Here is a 21,201-nt window from a genome sequence, read left to right as displayed (position 1 = left end):
AATGAAAATGTTTCTTTCTCAGTTGTAATTATAAAATTACAATACATGCTACTACTATTGCTTAAAATCTTTAAGTGTTTATAAACTAAGAACATGAGATGAAACAAATCACAGAAAATTCAAAAGATTATAACGACCGACAGCTGCCCAATGTAACCACTATTAGCAAACTCTTTGAAATTTAAGAGAAGTTGCTTTCTGTCTTCCTTGTTCCCTTAACAGAAGAAATGGAGACATAGGCTCACCATTGCCCCTCCCAGCAAAGGCCACCCAGATGGGCTATGTTTGTATGGTGCTAGCAACCTGATAGAACCCAGCAGCATGGAGGCAGAGAGAGAGAGAGAGTAAGAGCAATGTTTCCCTAAGTCTTTGATTCCCAGAGGGAAATGCCAGGGATGAGAGAAGAGAGGGGACAGCCAGCTCGGGTTGGCAAAGCTGGCTCACATTCCCCTTGCACATAACCTTGTTCTTGAAATCTTTATCCAGCTGTCCTCACAAACTCATCTGTGTCACCAAAGCAAACAATAAACCAAATGCCAAATTACAAGTGAGTAAAGGCAGGACAAAAACAGCTTAAAATGGAAAGTTTTGGACGCTATCCTCTGATGGTTGGTGTATAGATAGTCTCCCACTATGAATTTTTTCATAAGTAAAATTTGAGTCTGGTTATTTCACTGGAATGTTCCAGCTAGTTCTTTTTTTTTTTTTTTTAAGATTTTATTAATTTATTTGAGAGAGAGAGAAAGAGCAGGACCTATGGAGGGAAGGGACAGAGGGAGAGGGAGAAGCAGACTCCCCATTGAACAGGGAGCCTGATGTAGGACTTGATCCCAGGACTCAGAGATCATGACCTGAGCCAAAGGCAGACACAGATTGAGCCACCCGGGTGCCCCATTCTGCTAGTTCTTAAAGAGAGAGTCATGATCTTATTTCTGTCAAGTTTTTCCCATATGTTATTAGGATTCAGGTCTTGAAATATTCTCTAATATTTCCAGTTACCTCAAAAGACGGCATGAATGGGGCGCCTGGGTGTTTCAGTCAGTTAAGTGTCTGCCTTTGGCTCAGGTCATGATGCCAGGGTCCTGGGATTGAGCCCCTCATCAGGCTCCCTGGGAGCCTGGTTCTCCCTCTGCCTGCCGCTCCCCGTGCTTGTGCTCTCACTCTGTCAAATAAACAAAATCTTAAAAGAAAAAAAAGATGCCATGAAGTTTTGAAAAAGTCCCCAAAGGAAAATGTTGATGAAACATCTCTAGAGGTCTGTTAAAATAATCTTCCAATTTTTCCTTTTCCAGAATCACACCATGCCAAACTACAAACTCATTTATTTTAATATGAGGGGGAGAGCGGAAATTATCCGTTACATATTTGCTTATTTGGACATAAAATATGAAGACCACAGAATAGAAGAAGCTGATTGGCCTGAAGTCAAATCAAGTAAGTGTCACAAGTAACAGTTTATGAAAATGTAGGGAAAATATGTCTCCAAAACTTTCTGTTTTTCCTCAGGGAAATGAAAAAATAGAGGTTTTAAATCTCATGTTGCTTTACATTGAGAAGCAGCAGTTCAGACAAGTTAAATAAATGCTATGTGCCCCAAATTTTCCTATTCAAGGTGAAAACACAAACCTCACAGAAGAAATATAGAGAGATAAACAATAAGTTTTGTCATGAGAGCTGAAAGAGAGAATACTGAAGTGAGTATTCTTGACAATTCAAACGGATGGGCATGAAACAGATATCTCCAGCCTTCTGACAAGGGATCAGATATGCTGTTCTAACAGAAAACCAAACTCAAAGTGGCTTAAATAACAAGAAAATTGTATCACTTAACCGAAAATCCAGAAATAGGACAGATTTCAAGAGATGACTTTATTCATTTTTTCTCCTCTGTGTGTTGGCAGCATCATGAGACTAGTAGCAATAAGTTTGCAGCAATTTCTGCCCAACAGCCTTGAACAGTAACATCAAGAGGTATATGAGAAAGAGAGAAAGAGCACTGTTTCCTTAAGTGTTCCCAAAAGAGGACATGGGGAGTTAGGAGAAGGGAGTTGGGGAAAATTGGAAGGGGAGGTGAACAATGAGAGACTATGGACTCTGAAAAACAATCTGAAGGGTTTGAAGAGGTGGGGGGGGTGGGAGGTTGGGGGAACCAGGTGGTGGGTATTAGAGAGGGCACGGATTGCAGGGAGCACTGGGTGTGGTACAAAAACAATGAATACTGTTATGCTGAAAATAAATTAAAAAAAAAAAAGATTAAAAAAAAAAAAGTGTTCCCAGAAGAATGAAACAAACAAACAAACTCCCAGAAGACCTTGGCAAACTTGTCATGTTTCACTGACTCAAACTGGGTCACATGTCCATTTCTGAACCAGTCACTGACCAAGCAAATAGGAAGAACCTTGAACCATCTAGTCTACCTCAGAAGTTGGGTTTGGAATCACTTTTCATAAAGTATATGACTGTTCAAAAGAAGGGTGAATATGTGAACAAAACTGGGATGTTTGATCCAATGAAAATATGCTAGTTAGCACTCAGGACAGAGGGGAAGGATCAGAAATATTATTATGTTAAAAAGTGTGTGGCTCTCAGTAAGTTGTAAGTCATCCTCCAGGTGTTAGTTTTTTATCTTTTTTAGAATGAAGAAAGGATAGATGAGCTAATTCTTTGTCCATCATGTCTGCCTAGAAATACTAACTAAATATTAATTATTTGCCTAAAAGTCACATATTTGTGTTGGGATTATTACAGATTTGCATAAAGATAAAGCTGAAGAAAACAATTTGAGTCTTTGAAGACTTTTGAGCCCCTGGTGGATTTCGTTTAATTTCTCCAGTACAGCTTCATGAGATATATTATTGTATCTATTTTATAGTTGGGTTAACTATAGCACACAGAGTTTGTGTAATTTTTCCAGGCTTACAGTCCTAGCAAGGTAGAAATATTTTTCAAACACAGGTCAATTTCATACAGTTACCCAAGTTATTTACACTAGATAATGCCAATAACACTAATGATAAGTGGCATATTAACAATACATATTGCCACATGCCTTTTAGAAGAATGAGTTCCTTAAAAATCCACTCTTTTGCTTATTAGAGAACTCTTCCCTAGTGGGCTAGAATATCTTATTTCCTGTTCTCATGAAACTTTCTCATTATCCAAACTTTCCAAACCCTGCTATCAGAATTTATACATAGGATTTTTAATTCTGTCTATATAAAGTAGGTGAAATTTAATTTTATCCATTAATTAAGATGGATAACAAGCTGCAAAGATGGTACATATAACAAATTCCACCTTCTCATTTTTAGATATAAATTCTTTGAGTGCCTCATACCCTATTCTATCTTGACTTTTCATTATGTTATTGAAAATGGAATTACTGTATTTTCATAGATTCTTAGAGTGGGAAGGGATCTTAAAGTTCACAATGGTTAGAATATATATATATATATATATATATATATATATATATATATATATCTCCAATGCTTTAACAGTCACCCAACATAAGTGGAATTTAAGAAACAAAATGGACATTTGGGAGGGGATAAAAAGGAAAGAAAGAGAAGGAAACAAACCGTGAGAGCCTCTTAATGACAGAGAAGATTTGAGGGTTGATGGAGGGACGTGGGTGGGGGATGGGCTAGATGGGTAATGAGGGATTAAGGAGGCACTTGTGATGATGAGCACTGGGTGCTGTATGTAAATGATGAACCATTGAATGCTACTCCTGAACCAATATTGAACTGTAGGTCAACTACCTAGAATTTAAATTAAAAACACAACGAAACAAAAACAAAAACCAGACACCCAACACAAAAATGAACTAAAGAGGATAGAAATTTATTTCTTTTGCATATAATCGCAAGCTGATGTGGAAGTTCTGCTCCACAGAGTTGTCAAAGATTAGGTTCCTTCTTTTCTGTTGATCCGCCACCCTGAGTTGGTTCTTATTTACATAGTGTAAGATGGTCCCGTCTCCTTCCACATTCCAGCTCACAGGAAGTGTGAGAGGGAAAGAGGCACATCTCTTTCTTGCAACCGCATGACCAGAGAGTTTTATACCTCACTTCTGCTTATAGCCCCTTGGCAAGAACTTCTTCACACACTACTGCAAGGGAAGCCAGAAAGTGCTGACTTTATTGCTTTGAGAAAAAAGGAAAAACTAAATGTTAAAAACAGTTTATTACAAATTTTAGCTGGCCTCATCTCTTATCTGATTCAGGAGTGCTCTCTGGTATTTGAAACCCTCTATGATTTCCCCTCTGTGATAACCTAGAGTAGCACTGGATATTTCTATTAAAAATTATTCTAGGTTGGGGCACCTGGGTGGCTCAGTCTGTTAAGTATCTGCCTATGGCTCAGGTCATGATCCCAGGGTTCTGGGATTGAGCCCCTCATGCCCTCGTCAGGCTCCCTGCTCATCGGGGAGCCTGCTTCTCCCTCTCCCTCTGCCCCTCCCCCTGCTTGAACATGCACATGCTTTCTCTCTCTCTGTCTCTCTCTCTCAAATAAATAAATAAAATCTTTTTTTTTTAAAAGTTCTTCCAGGTCAAACCTGGTGGAATGTGCACAGGTATTAACATTTTTTTCTCTTTTCAAATAACATTAAAGTACTTCTTCTTAAAAAAATATGGCAAAGCTCTACAAGGACAAAGACCTCAAGCTTGAATAAGCCTCAAATTCTCAAAGCTGGAAAACAGGTCCAAGAATGGTAAGGTGATGAAGTAGGCCAATGATGCCCAAATATAAGCCTGGTAGAGTAGAAGTCATGCTGAATCACTCCAGGGAGTACCGACCAAGGCTCAGGAATTGGTAGTGACATTGAACTCTAAAAGCCGAATCCACAGAGGGCTGACTGTTACCATGTGAAGCAGCAGCATGACTGCCCTGGGAGAAGTATGGAGATTACTCTCAACAAAGGATGGACCAGAGGACTGTAGGACAGCAGGCATTTCTGAGCACACGGTCCTATAGGTGGGACTCAATGGAAGGCTACAAACTAAAGTGTGAGACCCAGATCCCTTATCCTCTGCTCCACAATCAGAATGCTACAACCAGACAAGTATCCCCTGGGCAGGAAGGGTTCTCTCGGGGGAAGCTGATCAGTCCCAGAAGAATGTCTCACAGACACTAACCCGGAGGGAGTCTCAATGACATGGCCCAGTACACTGAGATTCCAATTAGCTTCTATTCCTTTTGCTTATTTAAAACAGGAAGGGCAAACCAAAAATTAATAGATATTTGTGAGAAGGCCTCTAATGTGAAACAGACATAAACAAAGAAGCGGAGGGAGAAAAAAAAAATCATCTGAGGGCAACAGGGTGATGTAGGAAGAAAAAAACTTCAAAAATATAAGACCCTCAGAGAGAAAAATTCTATACATTCTGAACTAGTATGCTGTAAAAAAGAATGCTTAGAGACAAAAAGGTTTTGAAAATTAACAATTTGATACAGACAAAACAAATGAAATTTAAAAAATGATAAAAAGTAAGGAACTCCTCCAGAAAGTACAATAAGAAAAAGAAATAAAAAATAAGAGAAAAGGGATTAGAAAAATTGAGACTCAGTAAGCTTAGGATGTCCAATGTCTCAGCAAAATTCTGGGAAGAAAGGAGGAAAACTTTCAAAAGACTCTTCCTTACATAAAATTGAAATTTACCTCTTCAGTGACTTTCATTTGGACATATCATTTTAATCCATAGGAAACAGATTATTCCTTCTTTCCATTCAATTCTTTGAAGCAATTTAGTATCTTTAAGACATAGAGAAAAAGCCACGGCTGTGTAGACAGTTCAATGATAATACCCTGAGGGAAGATAAGGGTCATGGGCTAAATACAGAACCAAGTCCCTGTTACCTCAGGCATCCATCCCTCTGGCTGTCAGGTTTTAGAACTTGCTTGTTTCTCTGATGATCATTGTGATTATCAGCCCAAACTTCCCAGTCCTGGCTCTACTTCTTGATTTAGATACTGTTTCTCATGGACTATATCCGATCTGCAAGGTAGGTCCAAGGGACGACACACTTCTCTTCCTCTAGTGATCCATTATTATCCCTTGGTTTGGGTTTCCTCATCACCCAAGAAGGACAAGCTCCTGTTCCACGTATGTCTGCCACGTAATGTGTGGTGTCTGGGGAATCGCAAGGATCCAGGCATGGGAGCGACGCAGCGCAGCGCATGGTGGGAATACCACTCCTAGCACAGGTCCGGATACCATCCAAAGCCGTTTCACCAAGGTCACTGTGGTTCTTTTGGCAGCCGCATCGCACAGCCTTACATTCGGCGTCACTAAATTCCTTAAAGCTGTTTGACAGGGGCTCCTGTTTGGTTACATCTCCAACAACCCCAAAGTTATGTTTTCTGGAACAAAATGAAGGATTGGCATTTTCTTCTTGTTCAATTTCTTCTTCTTAGATGCGCAATATTCCAGCTGTCGGCAATTATCCCAAGCTTGGTTTCAAATGCTGCTAGTAGCTGAAAGCTTACGGTCTCACAGGAAAACACATTCTTGTCGTCAGTGGTTCCAACATTAAAAAATTATTCTTCATCTTGAGTTAATATCTGCCCCCTTTAAAGTATCTTTTAGTTGTTGTTCTGCACTTTAGAGATAGTAAGAATAAGCCAAATTTTTCATCCATTTGATAGCTCTACCGTATTTGGAGATGGGCATTACATTTGTTTTGTCTTTGTTTTGCCTCCCCCAGGAATGAATGCCAAGTTCTTCAGCCGGTGCTTATAAAATGTGGTTTTCAGACCCTTCTCTAACTTGGATACTATCCTCTGGGTTTGCTCTAATTTTTTTTTTTTAAGATTTTATTTATTCATTTGACAGAGAGAGATCGCAAGTAGGCAGAGAGGCAGGCAGGAGAGAGGAGGAAGCAGGCTCCCCGCTGAGCAGAGAGCCCAGGACCCTGAGATCATGGCCTGAGCCGAAGGCAGAGGCTTACGCTACTGAGCCACCCAGGCACCCTGCTCTGATTTTTAATGTATTCTTAAAACATGGCTCTTAGAACTATCAAAACAGCTGAGCAAAATTTCCAACTGAACTCAGTCTGAGTCTCACCTTTACCAGGGATGTGACCTGGACTAGTTATGTAACCTCTTTTCACCTCACTTTCTCATTTGTAAAATAAGATAAGGGTTGATGCCTACATCATAGGGTTGTTGTAAGTACTAGAAAACCTAATGGGTACTATACATATTTAGTACACTGCCTAGCATAAAGGAGGCCTCCCTCAAAATGTTAAATGTTAATTCCTAATCATGAGGCATCACAATTTGTGTCAGCTGTCTTTGGAGTTCTCTTTGATCACTGCAATGTAGACTAGTACTTGGCATACTAATTGGGTAAGTACTCAGAGATGGTGTTATTCCTGATGTGAACTGTAGTTCATCTTGTACTTAGTTAAAGTACATACGAAAGACACTTGGAGGTTGATTCTGGTAGTTGCTCTAGAGTAATGGGACTGTGTAGTGGCACTTTGTTCTTTTCTCTCTTCCCAAAATAATTATATTTCCCAAAGTACAGCACTGGTTGGAAAATTGTGATCAATACATATAACGAAATATAATGTAGTCATTAAACAGTAATGTTTCACTGATTTGGAAAGATTTCAAAAAGATGTTATCAGAAAAAAAATGGTTTACAAATACTTCAGGATGCTGTTTTTAAATATATATGAGAAATCAATTAAAATATTCAAATGGTTGTAATTATGTGGTAGAATTATTTTTATTTATCTTCAAGTTAGAATTTTTCTATAAAAACATATATTACCCTCTGACAAAAATGTGTTAAGTTCAGACAAGAAAACAAAGTAGGGTCTATAGACAAAATGTTATTACATCTGCAGTGAGGCTGCCCTGTATTGTACAAATTGCTTGCTGTCTTAATATATACTTCACATGGTCCCTCATCAAAATAACAATTTGGCTAAATTCCTTACCGTAGCTCAATATATAAATCAAACTCTCCATTTTCTCATCTTTTTTTAAATTGACATATAATGTATTATTTGCCCCAGGGTACAGGTCTGTTAATCATCAGTCTTATACAATTCACAGCATTCATCATAGCACAAACGTTCCCAATGTCCATAAACTGACCACCCCCTCCCTACTCCCCCCAACCCCCCAGCAACCCTCAAAACCCTGTTTTGTGAGATTAAGTGTTTCTTATGGTTTGTCTCCCTCCCAACCCCATCTTGTTTCATTTTTTCCTTCCCGATCCCCCATGACCCCCTGCCCCCTGCCCTGCCTCTCAAATTCCTCATATCAGAGAGATCATATGATAATTGTCTTTTTTCTGATTGACTTATTTCACTCAGCATAATACCCTCTACTTCCATCCATGTCATTGCAAATGGCAAGGTTTCATGTTTTGATGGCTGCAGAGTATTCTATTGTATATTTGCACCACATCTTCTTTATCCATTCATCTGTTGATGGACATCTAGGTTCTTTCCATAGTTTGGCTATTGTGTCCATTTCTTCATCTTTAAAAAATTTATTTATTTATTTATTTTTAAATTTTTTAACTTTTAATTCATTTTTTAAGTTTTTTATTATTAAGATTATTTATTTATTTGAGAGAGAGAGAGAGAGAGCACAAGTAGAGGGGAGGAGCAGAGAGTGAGGGAGAAGCAGGCTCCCTGTTGAGCAGGGCTCAATCCCAGGACCCTGGGATCATGACCTGAGCTGAAGGCAGACAGCCCACTGAGCCACTCAGGCACCCTGGCCTATGGTTTTAAAGAACAATCAATGTTATAGTTGATTGAGACCACAAAAATTAATGAAGCTTTAAAAAAAGCTTTATTTAAAAAGTAAGTAGTGAGTATATGTAAGTCTATGAGGTAATACACAGTACAATATGAAGTATCATTAACAAACACTTTTAGACCTGGTGCTGCCGCCATGAACTCTGTACAAGGTTTTCTAACAACCCTTCTTCTAAAAGACCTATAAAGATTCCACTAGAGGGTGTCTATTGTCCCTTTTAGAACAAATATTCAGGAATACCATAACTTTAAAATCATGCTTTGTTTCCATAATTATCAGTAAAAATGGGAAATAGTATTACTTGATTTTGTTATGGAAGTTGATTTTTTGCTTATTTTATTTTAAGCTCTTCCATTTGGTAAAATCCCCATTTTGGAAGTCGATGGATTTAACCTTCACCAGAGTCTAGCCATAGCACGATACTTGGCCAAAAACACAGGTAATATGTTTATTGTGTTGAAGAGTTTTGATAACTGAGAAGAATACATAACTTATATTCACTATTTATTAAAAACTTTATTATTGAACAATATAGTATAAAGAATGAAACAAAAGATACGAAAGAAACAAATCTAATCAACTGAGGCTAGCTAAATGGATTCTGGCACTTCTTCTTACAGGAATCCCATGTAGCTGAAAAAAGAGCAGAGATGCCCTTAACAAACTTGTAGGGAAAGATCTGTAGGATATATGGGGGATGTGTATATGGATTGGGAAATATAGCTTTATTTTCATAAAGAAATAGTGGAAGACTACAAAAAAACTCGAATAGAGTGGTTACCAACATGGTAGGTAGATTAAGGAGCCCAATGAGATTGGTTGGGCAGGGATGGAAATTGGTCTTCACTGGATACAGTTTTATATTGTTCTGAATTTTTGAACCATAAGAATATATTGTCTTAAGAAGTAAACATTTTAATATAGTAAATTAAATCCAGTGTATGTCTGGGCATAAAATGGTCTCTATTTTATAGATTTGGCTGGAAAAACAGAATTGGAACAATGTCAAGTTGACGCAATTGTGGACACATTGGACGATTTCATGTCACGTTTTCCTTGGGCAGAGAAAAAACAAGATATAAAAGTAATGTGATCAGTTTGTTATTACTACTATTAATCATATCTACTTGTGGGGTGCTTTAAAGTTTCTTTTTATTGGGCGTCTGGGTGGCTCAGTCAGTTGAGCATCGGCCTTCAGCCCAGGGATCCAGCCCTGTGTTGGGCTCCCTGTTCACTGGGGAGTCTACCTCTCCCTCTTTCACTGTCCCTCCTCCCATTCGTGTTTGCTTGCTCTAATTAAAAAAAAAATCTTTTATAAAAAAGGTTTCTTTTTACCAAAGTACAACATACCTATAGTTTTAAAATATCAAATTATATTTAAAAATTTAGAACAAAATAAGGTGATTCCCTGCTCTACCTCGTCACATTAACCCCTCCTCAGGCACTTTTTAATACTTTTTTATTAACACTTTTAACTATTTCTTTAGGACATGTAAATCTGGTTTTCTTTGATTCACTAATTTTAGTTTCTCTGGACTTATTATTATAGTAATAAGAATTTTTCTCTTATGTAGTCATTGTCTCTGCTCCCCTTCTCCCAAATTCTTAATATAATGATATTAAAATGTTTTGGCCAAATTGATATAATGTTACATTAGTATGCTAGGCAAATATCATACAGAACTGTCAGTTGTAGTATACTTTGATTTCATTTCCTTTCTCACTCTATCTCCTCAAAATTAGTAATTGCCTTTCCTTCATTTGCTTGTTTTTACATTTATTGCTGAACCCTCCCACACCATCCAGTAGACCGCCAATATAGCTTTCCACAAGGTCAATGGTACCTGATTATCCATTACGTCCACCATTTTCTTGGAGAGATCTGGCCAAGATCTCCTCTTTTTTGCAGAGCTGTCTGGGTTTTCTGCCCATCTGTCACCACTGGACTTGCCTTCACTGCCATCCCAGGGATGTCCTTCTCTTGAGTTGGGGTCCTATTTCCTGGATGCCATCCTCTGTCCTTGCTTACTTCTTTGTCCTCCAGGAGTCCCACAGTTAAAATGAAAGCTTGATGACAAGAGGTGTAATGATGACGGACAGCACTGATGTGTCTGTCTTGAGTGTACACTGCTTCAGTCTGGTTTGGTCACCCTAAAAACCTGGTGCACCATTGTCATCCTGTAGTCTTTATTTCCATATTTTTCTTTTTCTTTTTTTAAAAAAGATTTTTTTTTATTTATTTGACAGAGAAGGACATAGTTAGAGAAGGAACACAAGCAGGGGGAATGGGAGAGGGAGAAGCCAGCCTGCCGCCCAGCAGGAAGCCTGATGTGGAGCTTGATCCCAGGACCCTGGGATCACAACCTGAGTTGAAGGCAGCCGCCCAGTGACTGAGCCACCCAGGTGCCCCTCATATTTTTCCTCTTTGGTTTGGTCTCCGTCTTTCCCCAAGAGTAAAACCATCCTTTAGAATCCATGATAAAGAATAGGAAAATTAAGAAGCTTACCCAAAGTTCTCCGCAGATGGACAGGGTATGTTGATTTTGAGCAGCGCTAGGCCATTTGTGGAGTGTTTTCCCATATCACTATCTTTACTAAACTCTTTACTAGAAAGAGTATCTAGAGAAGACTTCTGACCTTTTGCCTGGAAAGAAAGGTGTGTCTGCCATTGTTCTGGGAAACGATCAGCAGAGAGGGCTACAAGTCTCAGAACTTAGTGCTCAGTATGCATATATTCATTTAATCCCCTATTTTGAGAACATTATGAATGTCAGCTCCCAACACACAGACCACTAATTTCCCCCTCTCCAGCCTTCTGCTACAGATGGGGAAGAGGCCTGTGTCAAGCAGTGTAAAATGAAGAGAGAATTCTTATGCTAAAACTACCTCTTCCACAGCCTTCCGCCAGTCCTCACGTTATCCTCTCCCTTACCTCCTTACTCCAATTCTAGATACATCCTGCCTTTTCCTGAAACATTTGAGGGTTTTATGGGGAAGACGGTGTTGGTTTTCAGCTTTCCCTTTGCAGATACCAGTCATCCATTTGCTTTATAACTTTGAATTTTGTTTTCTCTTCTCTCCTCTCCTATTTTCCACCTCTTTGTGGGTTCTGTCTTTTCAAAAATATGTATTTACTGTGATTTGGGGATGAAAAAATCACATATGTGTGCCAAATCCATTATCTTTATCCAGAATTCTAAATAGACCTTGTAGGTTATGCTCCATTACCACCCCCTAGTGGTGTCCTGGGGGCATGCATCACAACCTGTATTTTAAAATACATTTACTTCTCCAGGAGAACGTGTCGTGAGGGTAGTAATTATGTCTGTACTGCTCACTCATGTCCCCACACCCACCCCTGTGCCGTTCACACCGCAGACACTACATACTTGTTGAACGACAGGCAGCAAGAGCTGATTTCTCCAACAGCACGTATAGATGCTGCTCCGGCCCCTTTACACCCGTGGCCTCAGCCAGTCCTCCCAATCCCTTCACTAGATACGCGCTTTCTATCATCATGCTTACTTTGCAGATGAAGTCTGAGACTCAAGAGTGGTTATGGAGTTGCCCAGACCCATGGCCTCATCACCTCCGCATACTTCCTTTTAAATTAGTGACTAATAACCAGAGCATCCCTTAGGGAGAACTATTACCTTCTTTTTCCCAGATGGGGAAATTGAGGTTCATGTAGTAGAAGAAACCTGTCGAAGGTTATTCAGCTAGGAAGTGGTACACAAGGAATCTGAATCCCAGCCACTCTGACTCAGTCTCCATGCTCTCAACCACTGGTTGTAAGGTCACAGTGCCAATAGCTGGTGAATACGTATGTATGTGGTGTAGTTTAAGGCCGACAGTCGGAAAGTTACAGCACAGAACGAATGGCAGTCTTATCAATTTGCTAAAATATATTTATGCTAAATACTACTCGTTTAATTAGGAACTTCTGATTTTAATAGAGATACTTGGAACAGAAAAGTATTCACATTTACTGAATGTAAGGTGTGTCACACACACACACACACACACATGACTAACCAGAGCGAAGTCTAAGATAAAAGCTCAGCTTTGATATGGCAATATATTCGGGCTCTGGAGTCACACTACCAAGCTTGAATTCTGATTCCCTTCTTCCTAGTTGTCACATAACTACCCACCAATAGTTCAGATTCTTTGTCTGTAAAGTAGAGATACCATAGAATCTACTTTGAAGTAAGTTGGGAGGATTAAATGTTAGCATGAGTACCTATGACTAGGTTGAAAGTGTTCAACAAGTATTAGATATTATAATTATATTATCTAATATGTTAATAACTATTCATATATGTAATTAATAGTGTTATTATATAGTTCACTGCTCATTGTTTTTCCTTTTGTCAGACATGGTATTTGTATTTTACACATCCTTATAAATGCAGAAACAAGTAGAGACATAATGTCCAATTTAGAAAAACGGATCTAAAGCTTTTTCTTTCACATGCTAAAGACCCCACTGATTGGCAGTCTATCAATTTACGGGATTGCGTTTTGCTATTTTGTACCCTTCTGTGGGTGAGCCTCCTATAATAGAGGCTACCTCCCAGAGGAAAATACTCTTTGAATGCTTATGATACCAGTAACACTCTACTTTTGTATTAGAGTAACACTGCTCTTACATGCCCATCTCGGAAAAAAAAAAAAAAAAATCACAGGACATAATCCAAGCTTATAAATAAATCATATGAAGGGAGAACACTTTGCAGAAATAGTGCAGTTGGCTATATACTATCTGATTAATAAGGAGGACCTGGCTAGTATACAACAGAAAACCTCCATAGTTTTAGTACATTTCTTCACCCAGCCTCCCTGTAGTGGGTCGCGTTGCTGCCACCTTGTGGTCAGATCAAATTTTTAACAGCAGGATATGGGTAACAGTGAAGATGGATGGTGAACATAGTCCTCTTACTATACGTGCCCTAAAAATCTATCAAATACACATAATTATAAATATTTCAGTATCGGTTGCTAGAAATTCCATTTCCAATTTAAAAAATTAAAATAAATTTAGAAGGCAAAATATGTTTGTGGACACTGGTCACCCTGATAACCCTTGAATTTATCACTAGTGTTTCTCTGGTTATTCAACCTCTCTGTTTCAGTTTCCCCATCTAAAGACTGGGGCAGGGAGGATGATGGATGAGCAGGATCAAAGAAACGCCAGTGACATATTTTCAATACTAAACGATTTTGGTAGTATGAACTTTAAAATGGTGCTTTGGAGAAACAATTTCTCTGAAAGTCATTTGATAGGATACAGTAGCAATGACTTCTCAGGTTGAAAAACCTCCTGACTTACAGCTCTCCGGAGGAAGTGGGAGGAAATTTCTGAGTCTACCGAGTTTAAGAGTGGCTAGCTAAGATTTATCAAGAAATGCAGTTTTTAAAAGTACATATCTGGATAAAAGGATGTATAACCAAATTTCATCTTCTTTATGTTATTTTGGTGAGTACTCTTTACAATGACTCTTAAATACTAATAATTACATTGGTTAGTAATTTATATATCATTAGATGATTATATATCATTATATATAATGATATATATATATATATATATATAATGATTATATATCATTAGATGAGATGAATCACTCATCCCAGTGATTCATCAAACATATAGAGAACCTGGGCTACAGAAATCAATATAGAGAAAAGATTTTTATTTGGCATTGGGTATGCACAAGCATCTGTGTACGTGTACCTTAAGTGGTGGAAATGCACATTAGAAGAAGTAATAAAATATACATGTAAGCACACAAATGTTTTGGGAATCTGTCCAGCAGCTACATCCTGTTCCATTCAACTCCATTCCATTTCTAGCTTGTCTAGGAGAGCCAAACTGGCCTTCACCTTCCCACCTGAGGCCAAGCTGAGCTGGGCAGTGGGAAGTACCACATGGATCCGGGCCCACTGCCTCTTTGCTCACAAATTATGTGTAAGAACTCACACTGTTTTGTTTTAAACTATGAACATATTAAACATAGAAAAAGAACCTTATGAATGTAGGTGGTATAGAACAGTGGAAAGAATATAAATCAAAATAATGACAAGCTTCCCAAGCCTCAGTGTGTAAAATCAGGCAAATGTTTGTAAATATGTAATGATGTTTTTTTGTAAACTCTGTTCTATAAACCAGGCATTATGTGGCAGTAATCTCTATTACCTAGCTAGGTTATAGTAATAACAGAAATATAGAAATAACAGAAATAATCAGCACATTGGTGAGGGAACTATCCGCTACCCGAATTGCCTTAATAAAGGCTAGATTTTATTATAGGTCATTTCTCATTATTAATAAATAATATACATACACATATTTTATGATATTTTTGAGTTTGGCTTACATTTCATATCCAAGACACACACCAGCCAGAATTTTCATATATAAATAACAGTTCTTACAAAGAAAGAGGTCATGAATAAGTTGTCTTCCAGAGATTTGAGGAAAAACACAATTTAAAAAAATGGATATATCTGTTAATTTTTCCCTTCTAAGGATATTTGTTTTATGTTACCTTACATAATATATCAAAAGAGGGCACCTAGTTGATGGTTTTTGTAGATGATACTCAAGGCAGACAAACCTCATATTAAGGCACAGTGTCAAGCCAACAAGAAAAGATCCATAAAGCCTGAGAGCATAAGGAGTCATTACATAGATGATTTCTGTTAAGTGCGATGGTGCGGTAAAAGACCGCCAAACTGAAGAAGCCTACCCTTACAAAGTAAAATTAATTTCTTTACCCTCAGTTATATTATTTCCATTCAAAGAGAGTGAGGATAATTTTGGAAATGTAAAAACATAATGGAATCATTTTTTCTTAATAAACATTACGATGGAAATCATGAAAAGACTTTGTGGGTGAAATATTTGGCCATTATATACAAAGAAACTGTAAGCAGGGGTCACAAAAGTATTTTTTAATCCATGAGCAACACACAGTTGACTAAGTATAAAGAATCAGACCTCATTCTCCATAATAGCATACATTTGGAAAAAAAAACAACAACCAACAACCAAGAACACATAGCTACTTCTCTTTCTTTCTGAATTCATGTAGGAGAATAAAGATGGAAAAATCTGACTTTTCTTTTTTTTTAGTGAGAATTCTATTTTTTTTTAAATTTTTATTTATTTATTTGTCAGACAGAGAGAGAGCACAAGCAGGGGCAGCAGCAGGTACAGGGAGAAGCAGGCTCCTGGTTTAGCAGGGAGCCGGATCATGGGGCTCAATCCCAGGACTTTGAGATCATGAACTGAGCAGAAGGCAGACGCTTAGCCGACTGAGCCACCTTTTCAAATTGTGTTATTTTTTTCCCCTAGTATCCTTAAAGTGATCTTTCTTCTTCCTCTCCTAGAATCAGATGTTTAACGAGCTACTTACATATGATGGACCTCATCTGCTGCAAGACTTGGATGCATACTTAGGGGAAAAGGAGTGGCTTGTTGGTAACTCTGTGAGTATGTTTTACAATCTTAAAAAAATACAAGTATAGACACATACACGTACATATAACCAAAAACTTACAAAGACTCATGGAGGAAAAAAAAGTTACCCATAAGGAAGGATTAGATAGCAGGGATAAAACCTAACCTCTTTGAATAAACCTATTTTGGTGGACTTAATTTTGGAACTATGAACTAAAATAGTTTATATAATTACATAAAAGCAACAACAAAAGTATTTTGAAAAGCCAACACTGCAAAGTGAAGCAAATGAACCTATGTTAAAATTGATGCACGAAGTGTGTAGAGAAGTACCTATTACTCAATTAGTGAGGGGAACCGTTTCAAGAAAATCATCTTAAAACACAGTCATTTGACTATACATCTTATAAATATTCTCTCAGAACCAAAAAAGTAGAAAACTTATACCATTTTTAGTAGAGGCATATATCGGAGAGAGATTATGGGTTCTGTTTCAGACCACAGCAATAAAGTATCACATGAAATGGATTTTTTGGTTTCTCAGTATATATAAAAGTTATGTTTACATGACACTGTGATCTGTTAAGTGTGCAATGGCATTATGTCTAAAAAAACAATGTACATATCTTAATTTAAAATACTTTATTGCTAAAAAACGTTAACCATCATCTGAGCTTTCAGAGTTGTAATCACTGATTACAGATTACCATAATGAAAGTTTGAAATATTGCAAGAATTGCAAAAATATGACACAGAGACACAAAGTGAGCAAATGCTGTTGGAAAAATAGAGCCGACAGATTTGCTCAACACAGGGTGCCACAAGCATTTGTAAAAGATGCAGCATCTGCGACGTGCAATAAAGCAAAGTGGAATAAACCGAGTATTCTGGTAATTCTATTCTCGGTGGTTCTGGGTACAGTCATATTGCTTTATTAGTACTTCTGATATTAGTATCATGGGGTAAATCAGTAAGAAAATATGTAGATGTCACTGAGAAGCAGGATCTTCAGAATGAGAGAAAGAAGATAGAGATGTAAGGTCAGTGAGGTTAAGTAAACATCCTATTCCTGAACATGAATTCCCTCTCTCTCTCTCTCTCTCTCTCTCTCTCTCTCTATATATATATATATATATATATATATATATATATATAATTAAGGTCATGATGTACTGACTGTATCTTAAGATAAAGAAAAAGGCACCTTGTATCTCTTTTTCTTGAAACAATGACCAACCCTGTTGTCCTGGGCACCCCTAGGACTCAGAATCTGGCCTCTAAATATGAAAAGGAACCAGGGCTTCTTGGAGAAATGTCTTGTTCTCAATTTGGGACAGGAAATCTAGGAGATGAGCTGGAAGTACCTTATATCAAAGCAAATAAATTATCAAAGACAACTGAACTGGGGACTCAGAAGTCAACTTGAAGAGGCTTCCACTGGTTAAATATGGGACAGTTCAAGCTTTGCTAAGAATATTAACAGCAGTGGATTGAAACAAATCAAAATGAATGAATCCATGAGTTTATGGTGTCCCCTCCTATCACCACAACCAAACACAAACACATACATGCAAAACCCCAAATGAAACAGAACTTCATTGCTTACTTTTGGAAGATGACATGGAGCAACTTATTACTCTGAAAACTGTTTTTTTGAAAGTTGCCAGGTTGGAATGAAGAATTTATGTTGCCTTTCTGATTCATGCTCATTGTATCTCAAGATACAAACTGAAGGGCAAAGTTCCTCTTCATATAAGTATTCCAGTTAGAAAGTAAAAAGGGGGCATTTAAATCAACTATCACCATTTTCCAGCCCCTGATGGTTGGAACAGACTGAGGTATTGATTAATCATTGTTAATATCACAAAAAAACAAGACAACCAGCTATTACAGCCCTGGTGCCAAAAGAGAGGAGCACACTTCCACCCATGGAGTCCTGACAAATACTCACATCTAAACATGACTCAGATGCTGTGGTAGGTTGGCATCTGTGCCTTCAAGGAGCTGCACTCTTGGGAGACAAGACACAGACTGCTTTGGGCAGCACTCTTGTGACTTATTCTCTTCACGGTCTGTTGAGTCCTTCTGGGTGACACGGATGCTTAGCTATCACATCTCTATTCTCAACTTTCAATCTCATCACATGCCTCTTCATTTCCTCCCACTGATTCCCCCAAAATAGACTTTCCTAAAATGTTCTTCTCCCTTCCCTATTGAGTGGACAATTTCTAAGGACTTAAAAATTTCCCCCTTGTTTTCCATAAAGACTCTTTTGTAAACTACCTCCTGACCCCATCTCTTAGCACTCTCTCCCTTCCTCAGTGTTCCACACACACTGGTGTTTTGTTTGTTCCTCCGACACACGTCTTGCTCCCACTAAAGCACCTTTATACTCACTGTTCGCTCTGCCTAGAAGGCTTCATCTGCAGACCACTGCCTGTCTGGATCCTGTTCTCATTTAAGCCGTGGTTTAAATGTCACATGTTAGAGGTCTTCCCTCTATGACCACCTGAGAGTCCTTCCCATCACTTCACTTTTTCTTCATCATCCCTACCAGTTTACAAATGTTTGTCTCCTGCTTCTAAAACAAAGGTGCACCCAGCAAAGGGCCCGTGTCCCATCTTGCTCTCCAGTCCAGCCCAGCACATAGACCTGCATATCGCACACCTCAGGTACACCATAAATTTGTGCTGACTATACTCTGAATCCTCGAACCCATAAATTCTCCTGGTTGACAGGTGTTTAGTTTGCAGGTTCATAAATCACTAGCAATTAGCATTATTAAGTTCCATACAAAAATAAAATTACAGATAGCCCACATTTAAACTCCACACTTTGATGGGTATTCATCATCTGGAGTCAAAGTAATGTCAGCCAGATTAGTTTCTAGTCACAAAGGAAGAAACAAGTGTACAAAGAAAAGCGTACAAGGGTAGGATCAGGCTGTCATCACGCTGGGGATCCACTAATGCTCAGACCCCATGTCTTCCGAAATAATGTGTTAGTCAAGAATATTTAACTTACACCTATGAACTCTCTCAGGATAACTTGCACTCTATCCCTTTATACTCTACAAAAAAAAGGAACAAGGTAAATAATATGAAATACACAAATCCTGAAGACAGGACGTTCTTCAGGACTAGTGTGAGGTCTTTAGTAAAAGGGAGTTAACGGGTGTAACCAGACGAAATGCATGTTCTGGAATGGATTCTGCTTTGTCCTCTAAAGGACATTTTTGGAACAGATGAAAAAGTATTGGCTAGATATTAGATAACAACGTATTGTCACAGAGAGACAGAGATTGAGTCAAGTTACATGAGGGTGTCAGATTTCATCTTAGCACACACACACGCACAGACGTAAACACAATACCATTATACAGAGGTGTTAATGTAGCAACCTCCGGGTGTTGGGAGCATGGTGTGATCTGTCATTTTCTATCATATATGCATTCCACTTTCATGTTAACAGGTAATTTTGAATTAAAAAGAAAGTATCCTTGATTTAAAAATTATGCTAGACTTTTATGTTCAAATGGTAATTTTTGTTTCCTTTAAACTAGGTAACTTGGGCAGATTTCTACTGGGAAATTTGCAGTACCACACTTTTGGTCTTTAAACCTGACTTGCTGGACATCCATCCCAGGTTGGTAACATTACGGAAGAAAGTTCAAGCCATTCCTGCCATTGCTGACTGGATACAACGAAGGCCGCAAACCAAACTCTAGGTGATGCGAGCTACCTCTAAGCTTTATTGTTCTTCGCAGAGTGGCTTCCATCAGATGAGAAGCTACATCAGCCTGCCATGTAATCTACATTCTCCCCTCCCCAGCCCCACCAAGTCTCTCAATTTTGCCATATTCTGCTTAAAAAAAAAAAGGAAAAAAGGGGGGGTGAAGGGCATTTAGTTTCAAGCATCCTATTTTTCCCCTTTCCCTTAGAATAATTTCATATCATTTACAACTGAGGAAAAAGTTTACAATACAGGCAGGGCTCACATTTCATGGGCTTTGACATGCATGGATTTCAGTCACAATTGTTAAGGAACATACCCATTTTCCCCCAAAATGGTTTGGACTTAAGCTGTAATTGCATGAAGTGTTAACTTTGCTGCTAGCTCCGTGGTCCACAAATCACTGTGTAAATAATAGATGCCCGTCATGACCAGTGACCAATCACATCACCTCTTTGAAAGTCTGTTAGGGATTGGTCACCACACATCTGTGACTCAGCAGCAGCACAGTGTGTAGTTGCCTTTCCCATTTGCTTCTCAGTGATAAACCCACTCAGAACTTTTTATAAAGTGGATCACTGATAAAGGGAACTCATCAACAAAGAGGAAAGTACAATAAAGAAGTGAAAAGTGACCATGCTGGAGCCAAACTCAAACCACACAAAAATGGCAAGAGCAGACAGCTGCAGGTCAAGGGGCTCCAGAAATGTAGCTGGAAGAACTTGGCAAGCTTATTGACAGAAATGAGGAAAATGGCTGTGACAGAAGTGATGTTCCAGAGGAAGTGAGACTGCCAAAGAGTTTCACGTTAAGAGAACAGAGATCAAAAGAATGAGAAGCCAAGCCACAGAAAATATTTGCAAAGACGTATCTGATACAGGACTATACCCCAAATAGACAAAGAACTCTTAGAATCCAACAAAATGAACCCAGTTACAAAACAGACCAAGGATCTGAACAGACACCTCATTGAAGATATACACACAGTAAATAAGCATGTGAAAAGATGCTCAACATCGTGTCACCAGGGAAATGAAAATAAAAGTGAGTTACCATTACATACCTATAAAGAACAGCAAAATTTCAAAACACTGACACCACCAAATGCTGGTAAGGATGTGAAACAAAATGAACTTTTATTCACTGCTGATAGGAATGGGAGATGATAAAGATGCCTTGGGAGAATTTGGTAGTTTCTTATACAACTAAACCCACCCTT

The 21,201-nt window shown here is 38.4% G+C and overlaps 1 protein-coding gene across 2 annotated transcripts in view; it reads left to right on the top strand.

The window, feature by feature from the left end:
• Nucleotides 1–20,160, top strand: part of HPGDS (hematopoietic prostaglandin D synthase) — a 28,331-nt gene extending 8,171 nt beyond the window's left edge. For both annotated transcript variants that reach the window (XM_047718003.1, XM_047718004.1), the window contains exons 2-6: nucleotides 1,293–1,434; nucleotides 9,132–9,224; nucleotides 9,760–9,869; nucleotides 16,181–16,279; nucleotides 19,813–20,160. In XM_047718003.1, coding sequence (XP_047573959.1) covers nucleotides 1,302–1,434; nucleotides 9,132–9,224; nucleotides 9,760–9,869; nucleotides 16,181–16,279; nucleotides 19,813–19,977 — 600 coding nt within the window. In that variant the 5' untranslated portion in view covers nucleotides 1,293–1,301 and the 3' untranslated portion in view covers nucleotides 19,978–20,160. The remainder of the gene's footprint in view (nucleotides 1–1,292; nucleotides 1,435–9,131; nucleotides 9,225–9,759; nucleotides 9,870–16,180; nucleotides 16,280–19,812) is intronic.
• Nucleotides 20,161–21,201: the final 1,041 nt, after the last annotated feature.

This window comes from Lutra lutra, chromosome 2 (assembly GCF_902655055.1).
Source record: "Lutra lutra chromosome 2, mLutLut1.2, whole genome shotgun sequence".
NCBI lineage: Eukaryota > Metazoa > Chordata > Mammalia > Carnivora > Mustelidae > Lutra > Lutra lutra.
The sequence above is the reverse complement of the archived record's forward strand: the minus strand, read 5'-3'. Positions and strand labels throughout refer to the sequence as shown.